Source organism: Suricata suricatta, chromosome 11 (assembly GCF_006229205.1).
Source record: "Suricata suricatta isolate VVHF042 chromosome 11, meerkat_22Aug2017_6uvM2_HiC, whole genome shotgun sequence".
NCBI classification, from domain to species: Eukaryota; Metazoa; Chordata; class Mammalia; order Carnivora; family Herpestidae; genus Suricata; species Suricata suricatta.
The window spans coordinates 18,457,379-18,475,921 of NC_043710.1; the positions used below are offsets into that span (position 1 = coordinate 18,457,379).

Here is an 18,543-nt window from a genome sequence, read left to right on the forward strand (position 1 = left end):
TTATGACCCAGCAATAACACTGGTAGGGATTTACCCAAGGGATAAAGAAGTGCTGATGCATAGGAGCACATGTACCCCAACGTTCATAGCAGCACTGTCAACAATAGCCAAATCATGGAAAGAGCCTAAATGTCCATTACCTGATGAGTGGTTCAAGAAGATGTGGTTTATATACACCATGGAATACTACATGGCAATGAGAAAGAATGAAATCTGGCCATTTGTAGGAAAGTTGATGGACCTCGAGGGTGTCATGCTAAGCGAAATAAGTCAGGCGCAGAAGGACAGATACCATATGTTTGCACTCATAGGTCTAACAGAAGAACAGGAGAAAACTAATGGAGGACCAGGGGGAGGGGAAGAGGGAAAGAGAGTTGGGGAGAGAGAGGGATGCAAAACTTGAGAGACTATTCAATACTGAAAACGAGCTGAGGGGGGAAAGAGGAGGGGGGAAAAGAGGTGGTGGTGATGGAGGAGGGCACTTGTGGGGAGAAGCACTGGGTATTGTATGGAAACGAATTTGACAATAAACTATTTTTAAAAAATAAAGCAAAATACAAAAAAAAAAGTGCAAACCATAAAAAGATAAAATGATAAATAAATTCTGTGTCACAATTAAGAATTTTTGTTCATCGGGTGCCTGGGTAGCTCAGTGGATTGAGCACCTGACTCTTGCTTGGTTTCCGCTTAGGTCATGATCTCGCAGTTTATGGATTCAAGCCCCGAGCTCTGTGCTGACAGCATGGAGTCTGCTTGGGACTCTCTCTCTCCGTCTCTCTCATCCCATTTCAGCTCAAGTCATGATCTTGCGGTTCATGAGTCTGGGCCCCACATCAGGATCCGTGCTGACAGCTCGGAGCCTGCTTCAGATTCTGTGTCTCCCTCTCTCTCTACCCCTCTCCTGCTCGCTCACACACTCTTTCTCTCAAAAATAAATAAATAAATAAATAAATAAATAAATAAATAAATAAATATTTTTTTAAAAAGACACAATAAGAGGGTCGCCTGGATGGCTCAGTCGGTTAAGCATCCAACTCTTGATTTCAGCTCAGGTCATAATCTCACGGTTCAGCTCGTGAGACTAAGCCCCATGTCAGGCTCTGTGCTAGAAGTGTGGAGCCGGCTTGGGATTCTCTTTTTTTCCCCCTCTCTCTGCCCCTCCCCTGCTCATTCTTTCTGTCTCTCTTTCTTTCTCTCTCTCAATAAATAAATATTAAAAAAAGAACAGAAAATTGGACAAAAGACTTAAACAGGAATTTCACAGCAGAGAAAACAAAAACGGCCCATCAACTTTTGAAAAACACGTTTATTCTCATTAATCAGGGAAAGCACAACCACAATGAGACACACCTTCCCGCGAGCACAAGAACTGTAAGAATCAACCCCCGCCCCCCATGCTGGCAGGGACCCAGAGCCACAGGACCCGCCTGGGGGGAATGTGAACAGGCTCCGGAGTCCCAGGTGCTCAGCAGAAGGCTGGAGAGGGAGGAGCTGATGCTCTAGGTGAGTTCCTAGGCTTCACAGTTTGCTTCTACTCGTCAGTTTGGTCCCCCAGCCACGCCCACAAAAAAGAACCAGAGACAAGGATGGGGGGGCAGGTAGTTTACTTACTCGGGAGGTGATCTCAGAAAGCCAGAGTGGCTAGCAACAAGCGAGAGACAGGGAAGGAGGGAAAGCGAAAAAGAGGTGTGCGATTTAAGCCAGTCACTGCAGTGGGAAAAGGGCCAGTGGGAGTGCTGGGAAGCCCCGAGGAATCACGCAGACTACCCCGTCCCGCCGAAGGATGAGAGCCTAAGGCATTTACCTCCCAGCTCCTGCCCACTGCGGCTTGAGGGTTGCCTGGCATTATTATCAGCTCATGCTCTCGACCCAACAACCCCCAAAACATCTGGGTATTAAACTCTCCCGGATGGACTGTTAGTCTGACAAAGACTGCAGTTTCCTGAGGAAGGGCTGCGTGGACATCTGTCTGTATTTGCAGGGATGGTGCAAGGTCCTCTTCAAAGAGATCCAGCCTCCCTCTCAATCCACAGGATACGGGTCTGAGCTCATGTCTGAAAACTGAGGATGAACAGTGATTTCTCCATGACAACAGCTGACACCAGGCTTCTACCTGCCCACTCCTGGGTCTTCTTTCTGGTAAAACAAGTCAAGCAACACCCCAGTTGGCTGACCACCTATACTGCCCTTAAGAATACCATAGGGGCGCCTGGGTGGCTCCGTTGGTTGAGCACCTGACTTCAGCTCAGATTATGATCTCGTGTTTCACGAATTCAGGCCCCCCGTTGGCCTCTGTGCTGACAGCTCAGAGCCTTGAGCCTGCTTTGGATTTGGTGTTTCTCTCTCTCTCTGCCCCTCCCCAGATCATACCCTGTCTCTCTCTCTCTCTCTCTCAAATATAAATGAAACATTAAAAAAATTTTTTTTAATTTAAAGAAGAACACCATACTCTAGGGGTGCCTGGGTGACTCCACAGGTTAAGGGTCCAACTCTTGGTTTCAGCTCAAGTCATGATCTCATGGTCTGTGAGTTCGAGCCCCACATCAGGCTCCATGCTGACTATGTAGAGCCTACTTGGGATTTCTCTCTCTCTCTCTCTGCCCCTCCCCCCAAAAAGAATACCATACTCTGTTAGCATCGCTGAGGGTCAAGACACATCGGTTGCAAGTTGGGCCTTACAGCCCACCATGCATGCTGGCCTACCATGCCACTGATGGTCAGTGCCACCACCTGGCCCCTGCCACATCAAATCCCATCATCCTCACAGATCCTTGGGAACCCAGTTCCATGTCACACCTTCTGAAGTCAGTTCTGGCCCACAGGGCACAGCTGACACCACGCTTCTCAAAGATGCTGGCCTCCTCTGGGTATTCGTGTTACCAGAGAGAAAGGGGTGAGCCCTCCTGGGAACACCAGCCTCAAGTAATAAGTCGATTTAAAATCTCCGCCTCCCTACACCCCTGATCCCTTCCTCAACACCCTGTGAAGGTGGCTCTGGCATCTCCACCTGCTCTGCTGTAGGCCAGGCCCTCCAGCACCACTGACATTTAGAGCCAGATCATCCTTTTCTGCGGGGAGGCAGAAACAACCCGCACCATATCCAGACATCGCCAAATGTCCCGTGGGGAGGCCAAATCACCCCTAGCTGAGAACCAGCAGTGCCGATCCTTGTCATGTCCAAGTTTCAAGGAGTCTGTCCAGCAGACTGGCTCCAGTCGCTCTTGCAAGATCCTTAGTTAGATCCTGAATCCCGAGAGAACGCTCCCGAAGCCACACAGTCCCAGGCACTGCGACGCCACCCCTGACGCCCTCAGGCTCACGCACACATGCACACGCGTGCGCCCCCAGCCCCGGCTCCTTCCTGGGAGCCAGGTCCTGCAGGCCTCTCCATACAGAGGCTACTGCCCCAGCAGCAGGGACTGTACCTACCCGCTTGGCAGCGCAGAGGTCGGGGGTGGGGGGTGGGGGGGCAGGGAGGCAGATCTTGAGGACGATAAACACCATCCTGCAAGGCAACAGCCTTAAGCGAGGTCTTTGCAGAGTGTCCACAAAGCAGTGGATTCTTCTGCTAGCCCAAAGGATCCAAGGAAATCTGGGAGCTCAAAGTTCTCAGCGCTCCTCCCAAATATCTCCACGCCGGTCTCACGCCTGACTTTAGCAGATGCCACCTGCCAAAGCTGTGCATTCGGCCTCCTCTGCAATTCTGCCATGATTATGATTAAGCTCTGTTCAGGAGACGCTGCCGAGGGGCCCTCTGGCTCTCACAGTGTATCCCGAGTTGACATCTGGCCTGACCTTGCCTCAAGGCTCCAAGGAAGAAGACAAGAGACAGCCCAGTCCACTAGCCTTGTTGTCACCATTGTCCATACACTGCTCAAGCGCTAGAGCCCCTGTGCCAGGCCTGCTTCCCCTCCTACCTGAATTGCATCCCTCCCGCCGCGGGCAAAAGTCCCATGACGGCGATGCCAGAAGGTCCCTGGGGTTACCAACACCAGCCGAGGGGGCCTCGTTGCCACCTGGGGGTGTAGGACTCCAGTGTCACAATATGAGTCTCGGGGCTGGCTTTCCAGAGCCACCTCTGGCACCAATGGTCTCAGCATCTGTTGTGCCAAACTAAGAAGAACTTGAAAGCAGGCAGCTGGCAGATCAGCAGTCCACGGAGACAGAGTGAGGGACCGAGGAGAGAACAGAAAGCCATTCAGGTGACGCACCGAGCTGTCCTCCGCAGAAGGGTCCCTCTGCAGAGCTGTCCAGAACACACTTCCCAACTGTCGCTTCGAAGGACCGGAAGCTGCGGCATTCACCCCCTGAAGCCACCCCCCCCACCCCCCGCTGAGGGCTATTCCGAGATACAAACTCACATTTCCAAGGCATGCCCTGCACAGGCTAAGCAAGCTCCCACAAGTTTTTGCCAAACAACTGAGAGATACGGTGAGCGCCTGAAGTGGAATAAAAACTATTTTAAAATGAGGGGGGAAGCCTTAAATGAAAAAGCGAAGGAAAGAATGAGAGATGGGGGGAAGTTCCTTACTCAGTGGTGTTGCAGAAATAGAGAACCTTCTTGGTAAGCACCCACGTGCCTTTTACGTACCTCATCACAGTACCTGATACATTATATTAAATATCTGTAAGTCTGGGGGGCAGCAGGGTGCCTCAGTCCGTTAAGCGTCCCACTTCAGCTCAAGTCGTGATTTCATGGTTAACAGGTTCGAGCCCCACACTGGGCTCTGTGCTGACAGCTCAGCTTTGGATTCTGTGTCCCTCTCTCTCTCTGCCCCTCCCCCAGCGCACGCTCTGTCTCTCAAAAATAAACATAAAAATAAAAATAAGTACTTGCCAGTCTGTCTCTTCTACTGGCTGTCATGTCCTTACAGTCAGTTTCCACAACACTGACGCACAGAAGGATGTACCCCCCAAAACCATCACCCAAGGAAACAAGGAATAATCCTTCCATCCAGAGAGGACACTCACTACCACGGCCATGTTCAAAGCCCCTGATGCTGAGCTCCTGGGAAGATGACAGACTGAAAGGAATCTTCTGCTAAGTAATGGTCCATGTCATACCAGAACCCGGACCACATGAGAACTTCACAAGAAAGCCCCTACAAACTTTATCTTCCTTGAAACACAGCAAACGTGTCCCTGCAAAACACTGGAATCAGCGGGCTAGCTGTCAAGCACTGAGTCACTGGAAAAACCTTTTAACTCCACTCTACTGTCAGGATGAGCTGCATTTTCTGTTCCTGGAACTATTCAGTCCTAAAATGTGTCTGGACAACCCTTTCCTTGGTGCTTCAGGCCATCTCCAATCCATTTAGTCCAATGCTTTGAGTCACAATCTCTTGTCTTAACCTTTTTAGAAAAGCCCTCACAACTGAACTCCCAGGGCCACTGCTATATTGGAACCAATTGTGCCTGCAAACAAAACAAAACAGAACAAAAAAAAAAACAAATATTCGCAAAGGCAGGAAAATCTACAATTCACTGACTCACCTGATAGGGTTCTTTATCATTAAAGTTATATTATAGCTGGCTGTCCCTAAAAATAGTTTTCAAGGGAGGGGGAAGTGCTTCTTTGTGGGAATTATAATACAGTACATATGTTAATAATTTTATTGAGGACTTACTATGTGCTACAATCTGTTTTAAGAATTTTTGTGTTAATTTAATCAATCTAACAGTGCCATGTGACAAGCTATTATTACCCTCATTTTTCAGACAGGAAAAGTGCAACGGGGAGGCTAAGGAACTTGAAAAACATCACAAAACTAGAAAATGCCACGGCTAGGATTTGGAGGGTGGTAGTCTGGCTCTGGAGCCTGAGCTCTCAAACTCCATTACTCCCCTAATTACCTTTAAAACACGAGATTAGATCTACCTTTTTCACTCCTCAATTAGCAAAGTCAGCATAACTTGACGGACCCAAACCTATCCATACCCAACACATGCAGCCAAAAGGCTTAAGTCAGCGGAAGTGAGAGATGCTGGAAACTGACTCATATACTTCGGCGAATAGCCACTGAGCTCTGAAATTTACAAATCAAGTCCAAGGGAAGTCCTTAGAGCACTCAACTGACTGGAGTTAAAATTGGCATGTTTGGGGCGCCTGGGTGGCTCAGTAGGTTAAGCATCCGACTTCAGCTCAGGTCACGATCTCACCGGTGGGTTCGAGGTCCGCGTCAGGCTCTGTGCTGACAGCTCAGAGCCTAGAGCCCGTCCTCGGATTCTGTGTCTCCCTCACTCTCTGCCCTTCCCCTGCTCACACTCTGTTTCTCTCTCAAACATAAATAAGCATCAAAAAATATTTAAAAAAATAAAATTGGCATATTTCTATTTCAAGGCATCTTCAGACAAGGAGCAAGTCAAGAACCCTTCCAGATGAGCAGCTCCCAGTAAGTTACACAGTAAGTTACACCAAGCAATCGTTTGAGCCCCCAAACTGTACGCATAGATCTGGTTCCCACCGCCAGCAGTAAACCTCCAAACGCCTCTGGGCTTCGAACCGACACCCAAAGTCAGGGCATCCTCGGCCACCTTCCCCACCAGGCTTCTTTCCGCGCTGGGGCACAGTGCTCCAGAACCTGCCAGGATGCCACAGGCCACGGGGGAGCCCAGCAAGCCAGAAGGCGCCCTGCGGGGAAGCAGAGCCCCGCAACTCGCGGGACGGAGGTGGCAGCGGGATGGCAGAGGTCACAGCGCAGGGTGGGCCCTGCGGGAAAGGAAGCTGCGGGGTCCAGAAAGAGAGGAAAGGTGCGGGCGGGGGTAGGCGTGGGCAAGGGAGACAGGTGGGCACCCAAGCGCGGGGCGGGCCAGGGGACCGGAGAAGGCGCCGCGGATATCAAAGCGCTCCCACGGCTGGACAAGTAGCGAGAGGCCCCGCGGGGGTGGGGTCGCCTCTCACCGCCCTCAGGCCTCCGCGCGGCCCGCGGTTCCCCGCGGCCCGGCCCGACTCGGCCACTGCCCCCCGAGGCCTTTCCGAGCCGCGCTTACCTCGGCCACGGTTGCCTCTCGCTCGGCACCGCGCTCGGTCACCGGCGCATGCCGCGGGGCGCAAGCCACGACCGCCCAGGAGGGATCGCGCGGAGTCGCCGGCCGCCACCGCCGGCCCCGGGTCTGCGCGAGCGAGCGGGGAGCGAGGCGCCACCGACGGGACTTGGCGACGTCTGACACCCAACGCACTGCGCATGCGGGGGCGGCCGGGCCCGCGCCCCCTGCTGGACAGGAGGAGTCAGGGCACCGCTTAGGATGTCTCCTAGGCTGGCAGGCGCAGCTCAGGTTCCACGTTGCAACTCTCATGCAAAGACCAGCAGGCTCATAATCAAAGCAACTGCAGACCCAAAAAGCTAGGCACCATGCTTCGCTTATGAAACTGACACAGACGTAAACGTTTTATTACAATCAGCACTGGTGAGGGTTCAGATTTCTGGAGAACAATTTGGCAGGATCCATCAAACGTGCAATGCCCGCAACTTTGCCCCTCCAATCCCTCTGCATGGATTTTCCCCCACAGGTATTCTCGACAACGTTTACCAGAATTACTCATTACAGCACTGTCCCTAATAGTAGCTGAAAACCGGAAACCAGCAAAATAAACTATGGAAAAAGTTATGATTAGAATAGAATCATGTGAGAATGCATATATATGTCGGGATAGAAATCATCCCCAAGGTGTGTTAATATGAAAGCATGCTCTAAAACAGTGACAAGTATGATCCCTTTTCTGTAAAATATATTTATACGAAAACAGGAGAGATAAAATATGTGTGTGGATGTTTATATTCAAGCGTAAGTATGATTTTTTTTTTTTTCTGGAAGGAATCCAAGAAGCAAGAACACTTTTGGGGGCACTAATTGTGAAGGTAGAAATGGGGCAAAGAGATTGTTTTGTTTTGGTTTTTTGTATGATTTACATGATCTAGCCTCATACAGGCACAGTAAAACCCCTGTCAGAAGGCACAAGAGGAGTCTAAAAAATTAAATCAAAATGCGGAGTGGTGTTATTGAAGGTTAATGAGATGTCGCCTTTGAGCTTGTGCCGTTTACAGGTAACTGGCGGCAGAAGCCAAATCCAATGGAGGCCCAGCTATCCCTCAGCGCCATCTGGTGGAAGTTGTCCCTTACAGCTTCCCTATTCTTGGGAATGTTCCGAGTCTGGAGACTGGGGGTTCCCATCCCACCAGTGATCCCATGGACATTCTTGTGAGTTAACGCCTGCTTGTCACAGACCCAGGGAGCCTGGGATGAGAGTATTCTGAAGATGGGAAACCCACATTCTGCTTCTCCACATCCAAGGGAGTATTGCTCTGCCCTCCAAGTCCACGTCTTCCCCAAACCATGAGAAATTTGGCACAGGTACGTACACCCCATTTGATAAATGGAAAGATGGAAAGTATTTTTTCTTCTCTTCCTTCCTCTGCATTAAATACACCTATAATATATATGCTTTTCATTAATCATTATTCTTTCATTAAATGAGGACTTCCTGTGTTAAAGACCTGTTAGGCACAGCCTCTGAGGAATCTATCTTATTTACTCTTTATAACCCTAGACATATACAGTGCCTGGCACACAGTAAGTGCTCAGTGAATTGAATAAAGAGTGCCCAGGCACTAGGTGGAGCTCAACAGAATAAGATAAGTACACAAGCGAGATTAGCCAAAACAGAGGGTGACAAGTGGCACGGGAGAATATTCACAAAGTGCTACAGGGCTCGAAAGAGAAAGCAATCACATCCAGTTGCAAAGATGTGGGAAGACTTCACCCAAGAGTTAATATCTTTACTGTGAATAGGGCATTCCAGACAGAGAAAACGTCATGAGCAAAAGCCCGGATGAGAAGGAGGAGATGTAAAAGAAGGAGAAGCCATCAGAAAGACCAAGAGTTTTTTAATCCAGTGTAACTGCAACAATGTGGCTACTTTTCTAGGGGTAGAAGCCATGCCAGTGCTTGGAGATAAGAAAGCACAGAAGCTGTGATGTTAGAAGCCGTATAAATGCTGAGTACAGGGGTGCCTGGGTGGCTCAGTCGGTTAAGCCTCCGGCTTTGGCTCAGGTCATGATCTCATGGTTCATGGGTTCGAGCCCCGCATCAGGCTCTGTGCTGACTGCTAGCTCAGAGCCCGGAGCCTGTCTTCAGATTCTGTGTCTCCTTTCTCTCTGCCCCTCCCCCTCTCATGCTCTGTCTCTCTCTGTATTACAAATAAATAAAACATTAAAAACTTTTTAAAAAATCATTAAAAAAAAAAAAAGAAAGTGATCTAAATGCTGAGTACAGCAGCTGAGGGTGACAGCAGAGAAGAGTGGGGAATAAAGCTTTAAGCCAGGTCTGAAGCCTATGAGAAGGTAGAAAAGTCTTAGTGGTCAGTGGCTAAAAGAGGAGAGGCTGTAGAAAGATGTTTCGTTACTCGCTTTGAAGTACAGAAAGAAAAAAAAGCAGAGACCGCACCTATCCCCACCTACCCAGGAAGACAGGAAAAGCAAAGGTGGGAGTTAGAAAAGAGGTGGCTTTCAAGGCCCATAGCATCATCAGGGGAAAGCGAGGTTCCCAGCAGGAAGAATCGCCTGTGTGCACATTCTCCACTTCCTGTAAATGACAGCAGTTTGCAAAAAACAAAGAAAGGTATAATCTCCAAGGAAAAAGCCTCTGAAAGAATCGTTCTGTGGTATTTTATATAGGCTCTTGCTTTACCAACACTGGCAGGCAGCCTGGAGGATGAGAAAACACCTATTAATACCACAACGAATATAATGAACACTCTGTCAGGTGGGTAGTTGAGCTCACAAAAAGAGTAAAGAAAATACACAGGAGCCGGAAACGAAGCACAGTGAGAAAAATGAGTGGTGAAGCTACAAGTTGGGTATACAAGGCGGGGAGTTGATACCGAGAAGCTCATGCAAAGCCAGGATGTTGAGACGGAAGCCTGGAAAAATGGACTCAGCTTCAGCAACAACAAACCAAAAAGCTGATTTTTCCAGAGAGCGGACAAAGAAAAGTCTCTACTGAGGATGTTTAACCCTAGGCTTCACAATGACGTGGGATTTCAATTTATGTTACCAGCATGGTCCAGAAAGCTCCAAACCTAGAGAATAACATGAAGTGTCACCAACCCAGATTGGCGGCTCCTGAAGAAGGAAATATAAATCCCCACCACCACCAAACCCCCCCCTGCCCCTTGGGTCATGCCTCCACACAGACTGCCCAGAAACCCAAACAAATGTAAGCTCACGATTCAGAATGAGCACATGAAAAGTAAGCCCATCAGAAGAAAGGTGCCTGGGGCACCTGGGGGGCTCAGTTGGTTAAGTGGCTCTGGTCATGATCTTACGGTTTGTGAGATGGAGCTCCGTGTGGGGCTCTGTGTTGATAGAACCGAGTTTGCTTAAGATTCTCTCTCCCTATCCCTCTGTCCCTCCCCTGCTTGTACCCATTCGAAAGAAAGAAAGAGAGAGAGAGAGAGAGAGAGAGAGAGAGAGAGAGAGAGAGAGAGAGAAAGAAAGAGAAAGAAAGAAAAGGAAGAAAGAAATAACAAAAGAAAGGAGAGAAAGAAAAGAAGAGAAAGAAAGAGAGAGAGAGAGAGAAAGGAAGAAAGAAAGAAAGAAAGAAAGAAAGAAAGAAAGAAAGAAAGAAAGAAAGAAAGAAAGAAAGAAAGAAAACCTTAAGTTGTATTACATGGGTAAATGCCACTGTCCAAATATATATGCAATTCCTAAAGTTTTAATGATTTGGTATAAAGCCATTACTTAATATTCTGATTACTTAAAGTGTTATGTGTCACAGAAATAACAAAATTTCTTTGTCAATTGCATTGTAATGAACTCTCATCAGATCTTGAACAATATCCATCTCTGAGACTTTGTCATTTATAATTGTTCTTATTCTCTCACAAAATGTGTATCTTCTTCAAAGAGATTTATAAAAAGGACTTTTAAAACAAATACAGGTATTTGACATCTTTAAGATTCATACTGAAATGAGTAAAAATTTCCAGAGCTAAAGAGCTGCTTTCAAACTGAACAAAGATTAGGAACATGGGACTAAATGAATTGAGGAAGGTTATAGTTTTGTGACTCTTGTTGAAAATATTGCTGGTTCTCTAATGTTTGCTTATCCAGATTAAGGAAATTTATCTTAAGATATCTAAGATATACAGAAATGTCATAAAGTATTCATTTGTAAACTGAAGCATTTATCTTTTCTACCTCTACCCTCTAAAATTCAAAAGCTCCCAGTGAGTATTCTTTCTTTCATGGTGATTACAATTGTTTGCATAAATTCAAGAAGAATCTGTCCATTTTGTAGCAGGATACCACTGGAAATACTGGTTATTTTACCAAGGCTTAGACCAGGATGTCCTATTTGAGAGTCATGCATAGACTCAGATATGACCAGACAGCTTTAAGGAACTGAGGTTGACTTTATAAAACATGGAGCCATAAAGCCTCTGGGAAATGTCGGCTGGACCCCTTGCTCACAGAGTTCCCAGCAGCCTCCCCAGGTGAGTACAGAAGGTCACTTCCTGGCAGGTGCAGGAACCTCAGCCTACCTTGGGGACCTCGTGAAGAATTCGCCCAATTCTACAAGTATTGCAAGCTTGGCTTCTGGCCTGGAGAGGGTACTAAAAGTTCAACCTGGAGATTCCTTATACAAGGTCCCAGCAAAGCAAGCTTTAAAAGGTCCTCACGAACAATCCCTATTCTTGCTGAGCTTATGTAAATATTTAGTCCAGGCTTGTTAAGACTGGACTTGTTCTAGAAATGCATTGGTCTTGATTTGGCTTTCTCTGGAAATGGGTCTTTGTTTTTTAAAAGAGAAAAACTATGTTTCAACAACGCACTGTTATACATGTTAAATTCCAGTTCTGACTGTCTTTAAATCTTTGTTGTTTCCCTAAATTAGATAACTTGAGGTAACCTTCAGAAAAATTATTACAGTATTTCAGGTATACATAATCTTTGTGCTTGTTATTCTGTGGGGATGATAATAAGACCCCTTGGGCATACGATTATTTAAACAGGAATACAGGACGGATCTCTAAATATGCAAACCATATCCTCCCTAAACCTGATCTGACATTTACTAGAAACCCACTCCATATAAACCCAGGAGATCTGGTTTACTTAAAGGAGGGGGTCACCCTTTCAAAGGCTTAGATGTGGACTTCACAGATATACAGCTAAACAAAGGACTCAGCTCTTAAAGTTTCAGGTGTCACCCCATGGGTCCATCACTCTGGAGTTAAGTAGGCCAACTCAAAACCCTCAACCTGGCAAGGTGATCCAGTCCAGCCAACCTGCTTAAACTGACCCTCAAAGAGACACTGGCCCCTGAGATCTCCAGCCCTGTCCAGCCACACCCCGGAAGGTAGCTGGTCTACGCCTGGCAGAAGCTGGAGGAATCACCGGTCGATGAGACAGACTGCCCTTACTCTTTGCCATCGGATTGACAAACCGTTGCTAACTTTATCTCTCCTTCACAGATTGCAACCTCCTTTCTGCAAGGGACACAGAACCTCTTTAATTCTCAGGAACTAATTTCACTCCTGACAAATGTTGGCATAGTGGCTGGAGTATTGGTGCTCATTTCATACCTTGTTCCCTGTTTCTTTAAAATAACTAATGGAGGCTTTCACAGGGTAAACATTGAGCTATACCACCTTCATTTAAAAAATAAAAAAGGGAGATGCTGGAAGCCATTTCTGAACTCACTAAATTTGAAAAAACTCCTTGTGAGGTAAGGTGGGTTTGCAAGGCCTCCGCCATCAGATGGGGATGATGTCTACCCCCCACTCAATTATATTTGCTTAAGCACTGACCCCCAAGGCACCTTGTTGACTGGTATCAGGAGTGACTTATCCCTTCATCTTAAAATATGCTAATTGTACCTTGTGAAGGAACTTCTTATAGGAAATTCTTCTTTTGTGTTTATGGGAGCAAATATTACATTTTCTGAGAAACCTGTTTTTCTTTTTCTCAAGAACACAGGCTATTGACCCCTGCTCACAAAGAACTAACTCTTGCCTTTGCTATGCTAAAAACATTGCCTTGTATTTCAATGCTGAAGATCCCTTCCTTCCCCATATGATAAGTCACCTACATCAGTCACTATTGATAAATTTTATGCATGAGTCTTCTACCAATCTATGTTCTAGGAAATTTTTACATACCAAAGAATTTGTCATCAGAAATCATTGTTTAAGGCAAGTGCCACTTCTGTTTTGTACCCCATACACTTTTTACCATAAATAAAGCTGACTCTCTGGTCAGTGCAGAGATGTCTGCCTGGTGAGCAGAAAGAACCTCGAGGCTCTCTCACTCTCTCTCGCCGACACTGTCCATCCTTCAGGGAGCCCTGGACCTGCTGGAGCTGGACTCAAGCAGGGGATAATAATGTCAGCTTCCCAGGGTTGTTACAGTGAGAAGCAATGAAGAGACACTGCCAGCACAGTGGCTGGCACACGGAAGGTATTCAAGAAAAGACAGGGAGAAGGAATGAAAACACAAAAAGCAGAAAGACAGGAAGAAAGCCAAACCGTTTCCGAATACCACGGTTTACAGAAAGGAAACCCTGATTGCACTGACATTCTCTTCAAACAAAAACCTGGAAAGAGACAGCTTTTCTTATCAGGAGTGGAGACACCGGAGAAGGGTCCTCAGCACAAAGCTTTATGTAATCAGTTCAGAAAGCTCATCTGGGTCCTGGACTAAAACACCCCTGGAGAAGGGGTGAGCGGCCCTTTGCATGCATAGGATAGAAAGGCCAGCCTTGGTTCAAGGTCCAGCCTGTATCCCCACCCCCCAGTCATGGCTAGATCACTCAGGCAGAGCATCCTTGCCAGGAAGAAGGAACGAGCACCGGGAGGCGGAGAAGCACTTCCCGGTCATGGGCATGGGGGTCTGGTTCACTGTGGACAGAGCAGAGGCCTGTCCCAGGTCCCAGGTGCACAGGGGACCCACACATCCTAATGTGGGGAGGACAAGCTGAACATGTGGAATTAATTCCCTTCTCCTGGCAGTTTGGGGACCATCACTCTTGTTTATTTCATGGGCATATTCTCTCTCATCTGTGCTGTCCCTCTAACCGGTTTCCCTGGCAACGAAGAAGAAGGAAGAAAGAAGGTACATGTTGTTTTCTTTCCGCATCCTGGGGGCGAGTGGGGGGGGGGCGGTAAGGGCTGTGCTTGGGAGCAGTCACGACGCCTCCATTCTGTAAATTACTCACAAGGTAGGCTTCTAGTTTCTTTCTCCCAGTCTGTTTAATAGAGGGGGTGGGGCCATGCCAAAACGCCACAGGAGGGGTCTCTCGCTGCTGCTGAAGGGGACAAGGCCAAGCCAGGTGCCCTCCCGCAGTTGGCTCGCCCACCAACAGTCTTCACGGCCCCAGACGGCTCGGTCGCTGGTGTCTGCAAGGCCCTGCTGTCACCAGGCACCGACCAGCTCACCTGCACTGGCCCCCTGGCTCCTGGCTCTGATAGGAAGGGGAGTCTTCTGGCACCTGGGGTTTGCCCTCCAGCACCCACCGGACCCTCTGCATTCCTGGGAAGAAGGGAGGGTCACACTGGCACTGATTGCTGGGTGGGCCGCTGGAGCCACAGGCAGGACCCCAGGAGGGAAGGCGGGTGGAAGGGCGAGGCGAGGGGCGACACCGCTTACCCAGGCAGAGCCGGTGGGCCTGGTCTGAGAAGACCAAGCGGAACCAGCCAGGCTCTTTACACTCGAAGGCCTTGCCACAGGACAGCAACACCTTGTTGTCCAAAAAGCGACGCCAGAGCAGCATTTCCTCCTTAAAGGTGGGCTCTGGCAGGTACTGAAGGGTGGGAGGGGCCTGGGATGCAAATGAGACAGCCCTGCCCCTCCCCTCCGGAGGGAGACTTAAACTCCGTCCCAGCCTGCGACCCCCGCCCCTTCACCACCTGCATTACCTTCCTCAGGTCTATCCACAAGAAGAAGCCTGCCCCACCACTCAGGAAGGGGATCCCCAGGGCCCGGAGCTCTCCTGCCACATACGTGTGGGCAGCCTTGAGCCGGGCATGGTTCGCCGGCAAGTACACCTGGCTGATCCAGTCTGGGCACAAAAGAAGCCAAAAAATAAAGCTCTCATCAATCCTCCACTCTGTCCCACAAGTTGAAACACTGACGAGAAAAAGGCCATGAGCTGCCAGGACCCTTCCTCCAGCAGGATGATGGGGATAATGGGAAGATTCAGTATCTGGTATGAAGCACCTGAAATCCAGATACCTGGCTGGACAGCTCCGGTCCTGCAGACACCAAGTCCCTCGGGAAGCAGACCCTTCCCCAAGGCTGGTGCACTCACAAAGCAATGCTTCTGAGGTTCGGGCTGCCCCAGCCGCTGCAGACGCATGGGGCCTTGGGCAGCTTCACCTCCCCATCCTCACCTTTTCTATTAACTTTCTGTGGTGTCCCATCTGATGAGTTTTAACACATGCAGATTTGTATAACTCCCCCCCCCCCCACGAGCAGGACACCCAACAATTCCTCGCCCCGCAGAACACCCTCATGCTGTTTGTAGTCACGTCTCCCCCATGTTCCCCACGACCACTGGTGTGTTCTCTGTCACTCGAATTCTGCCTTTCCTAGAATATCACATAAGCAGAATTATACATCCTGTCATCTTTTGAGACTGGCCCCTTCCTCTCAGCGCCTTTGAGCTCAGCCTGTGCTGCCTTGGATTTTATCCCAGAGCCGTATTCCGTGGTGCGGATGGGCCTCCGTCTGTCCCCCCATTCATGCCCGGAAGGACATTTGGGGGGTTTCCAGTGTGAGGTGACTGTGAATAAAGCAGCTATAAATATTCACATAGTGGGTTCTGTGTGACAGTCAGGGTGAAGAGCTGGGAGAAGGACTGCTGGGCCATTTGGTAAGCGTGTGCCTGACTCCATAAGCAACTGCCAATGGTTTCCAAAGCGGCTGCGCCTTCCTGCATTCGCGGGGCGGCGCGTGAGAGTTCCAGCCCCTGTCACCCTTGCCAGCACTTGATGGTGTCGCTGTTTTTTAAAATTTTAGCTATTTATGGCAGGTGTATGGGATCTGGTCCTCATGTCCTCATCTACAAAATATCAAGGAAAATACAGGAATATCTGACTCCCAGGATTCAGGGGAGGGACGAGTGAAAGTGCACTGAGAACATCTAGCGGGGCTCAGTAAACGGTGCCAATCACAGACCACCTTTGCTATCCAGACCATCTGAGATCCTCACAAAGAGAGACTTCCCTTTAGCCACTTATTCCTCTGTGGCTTCTACTTATTTTAAGTGCTCACAGCTAATCATAATGAGTTCACATTCTCCCTCTCTCTCTGTCCCTCATGCTGTTTCTGTCTCAATAATAAGTAAACATTTAAAAAAATGTTTTTTAAAAAGGGAGCGCCTGGTGGTTCAGTTGGTTAAGGGATCAACTTTGGCTCAGGTCATGATCTCACGTTTGTGGGTTCAAGCCCTGCATTGGGCTCTGTGCTGGCAAATCAGAGCCTGAAGCCTGCTTCGGATTCTGTGTCTCCCTCTCTCTCTGTCCCTTTCCCACTCCTGCTCTGTTTCTGTCTCAATAATAAATAAACATTAAAAAAAGTTTTAAAAGCATGAGTTCACATTGACCAAGTGTCTCAGTATGTCAGGTCCTATTGTTAATGGACAAATCACAGTAACTGAGGTTTGGGGAGGGGAAGGAACGTGCCACACAGCCAGGGAGTGCCTAAGCCAGGTCTGAACCCAGTCGTGGGCCTGGGACCCCCAAACACCACTCTAAATTCCTTTCATGCAAGAAGCCCCCGTGATCCCTGGCCAGTCCCCAACTGACTACAACCTTCCCCCCGATTCTCAAGGGACGAGCCCCAGGCAGTCACCCTGGTCCCGGAGCAGCTGTGCCATCTGGTGCTGGACCAAGCCACTGAGGCCGTGATAGCGGCAGAGAGAGGCCACCGCAGTGGCCACGTCCCGGTTCTCTGTGTAGAGTGTGCCAAAGCGGAGCCCGGACATCCCGAAGTCCTGCAGGAGAAGGGCAGCTGGTTCCACCCACCTCTCCACCCCCTCACCTCCCCGACATCCCCGACGCCAGCCAGGAGCCTACCTTGCTGGCTGCCCACATCACGTGCGTCCTCTGGGGGTCTGGCAACCTGCAGAGAGCACAGTGTGGAAACAGAGGCAACACAGATCCCACAAGCTCATGCGTGTTCGGCTGAACAAATGAGGAGATGGATGCATGGATCTGGTTCTAGTTCTGAGAGAAGCTCTGGTCTCTTCTCTTGAATCAGCAATTCCGACACATCCTTTAGAGCAAGAGGCAGCGGACCACAGCCTGCAAGCTAAACCCAGCCCACTGCCTGTTTCTATAAATGAAGCTTTATTGGAACACAGCCATGCTTTTGCATGTACGACCCGTCTATGATTGCGTTCGTGCTACGAGGCAGGGCTGCGGAAGACAGCGTATGGCCTATAAAGCCTTAAATATCTGCCATCTGATCCAAAAAATATTTGCCAATCCCTCAGCTAGAGCATAGCTCACTTCTCTGACCACCTCCCAGTAGCCCGGGCCAATGGGGGCCCCTCAGCAGATCCCTTCACAGCTCCCCAGACTTCTCTTTTTTAGCACTTACCACGGCCACAATCAAAGGACTGTGTAATTTAGCTGCTAAATTTTTTTCCTGGCTAGAAATAGAAGTCCCACCCAAGAGGGGCCGATGCCTTTCCTGCTCACAGCTCTCCCCAGCACCCAGCACAGCGTCTGGCACAGAGGGGATGGCAAGTCACTATTTCCCTGGGTCTCACTTTCCTGATCCATGAACCAAGGGGAGTAACAACCATCGACCTGGCCTCGTGAGGACTGGCCAAGAGAACCAATGGCAAGGACTTCACAGGGTCCAAAGGTTTGAACAAATATCAGGATCGGTTAGAATCTCCGAATGTCGATTTACAGACTTTACAGATGATCTGGACTAAGAGTCTCCAAAGCTGTTTTCGGCACAAATGCTTGGCTTAAACCAAATTCAGTGAAAAAGCCCAAACAGCTGGAAGTGCTTGGCACAGGCTGCAGGAGGGTTTTCTGAGAGAGTGAGTGAGGGAGTGGAGGAGGGAGGGGGGGGGGGAGGGTAGAAGTGAGTGAGCAGCGAGTGCAGGAGTGACTGAGTGTGTGTAGGAGTGAGCGAGTGAGGCAGTGCAGGAGTGAGTGTAGGAGTGAGTAAGTGAATGAATGAGTGAGTGAAGGAGGGAGTGAGGGAGGGAGTGAGGGAGGGAGTATAAAAGTGAGTGAGGGAAGAAGGGAGGGAGTTTAGAGTGAGTAAGTGAGTGAGTGAATGAGTGAGGAGGGAGTGAGTATAGGAGTGAGTGAGTGAGGGAAGGAGGGAGAGAGAGAGGGAGTGAGGGAGTGTAGAAATGAATGAGTGAGTGAGTATAGGAGTGAGTGAGGGAGGAGGGAATGTAGGAGGGAGAGAGGGAGGGAAGAAGTGAGGGAGGAGTGAGCAAAGAGAAAGGGAGGGAGAAATGGAGAGGGAGGGGAGGGAGAAATGGAGAGGGAGGGAGGGAGGGAGGGAGGGAGGG

General features: G+C 49.1%; 2 protein-coding genes across 9 annotated transcripts in view; both read right to left on the minus strand.

Moving 5' to 3' along the window:
• EXT2 (exostosin glycosyltransferase 2) overlaps nt 1-7,153 on the minus strand; it is a 136,071-nt gene extending 128,918 nt beyond the window's left edge. The window contains exon 1 of one of the 2 annotated variants that reach the window (XM_029956193.1): nt 6,991-7,153. The gene's annotated coding sequence lies outside the window, so the exon portion shown is untranslated. The remainder of the gene's footprint in view (nt 1-6,990) is intronic. The other variant, XM_029956192.1, reaches the window with a different exon arrangement.
• Nucleotides 1,289-18,543, minus strand: part of ACCS (1-aminocyclopropane-1-carboxylate synthase homolog (inactive)) — a 27,981-nt gene continuing 10,726 nt past the window's right edge. For 3 of the 7 annotated variants that reach the window (XM_029956200.1, XM_029956194.1, XM_029956195.1), the window contains 3 exons: nt 17,078-17,123; nt 16,854-16,995; nt 1,289-2,061 (listed from right to left, as the gene is read on the minus strand). In XM_029956200.1, the coding sequence (XP_029812060.1) occupies nt 1,625-2,061; nt 16,854-16,995; nt 17,078-17,123 (625 nt within the window). In that variant the 3' untranslated portion in view covers nt 1,289-1,624. Of the gene's footprint in view, nt 2,062-14,232; nt 14,532-14,648; nt 14,821-14,917; nt 15,061-16,841; nt 16,996-17,077; nt 17,124-18,543 lie in introns of those variants that run through there. The other 4 variants (XM_029956199.1, XM_029956197.1, XM_029956198.1 and 1 more) reach the window with 4 other exon arrangements.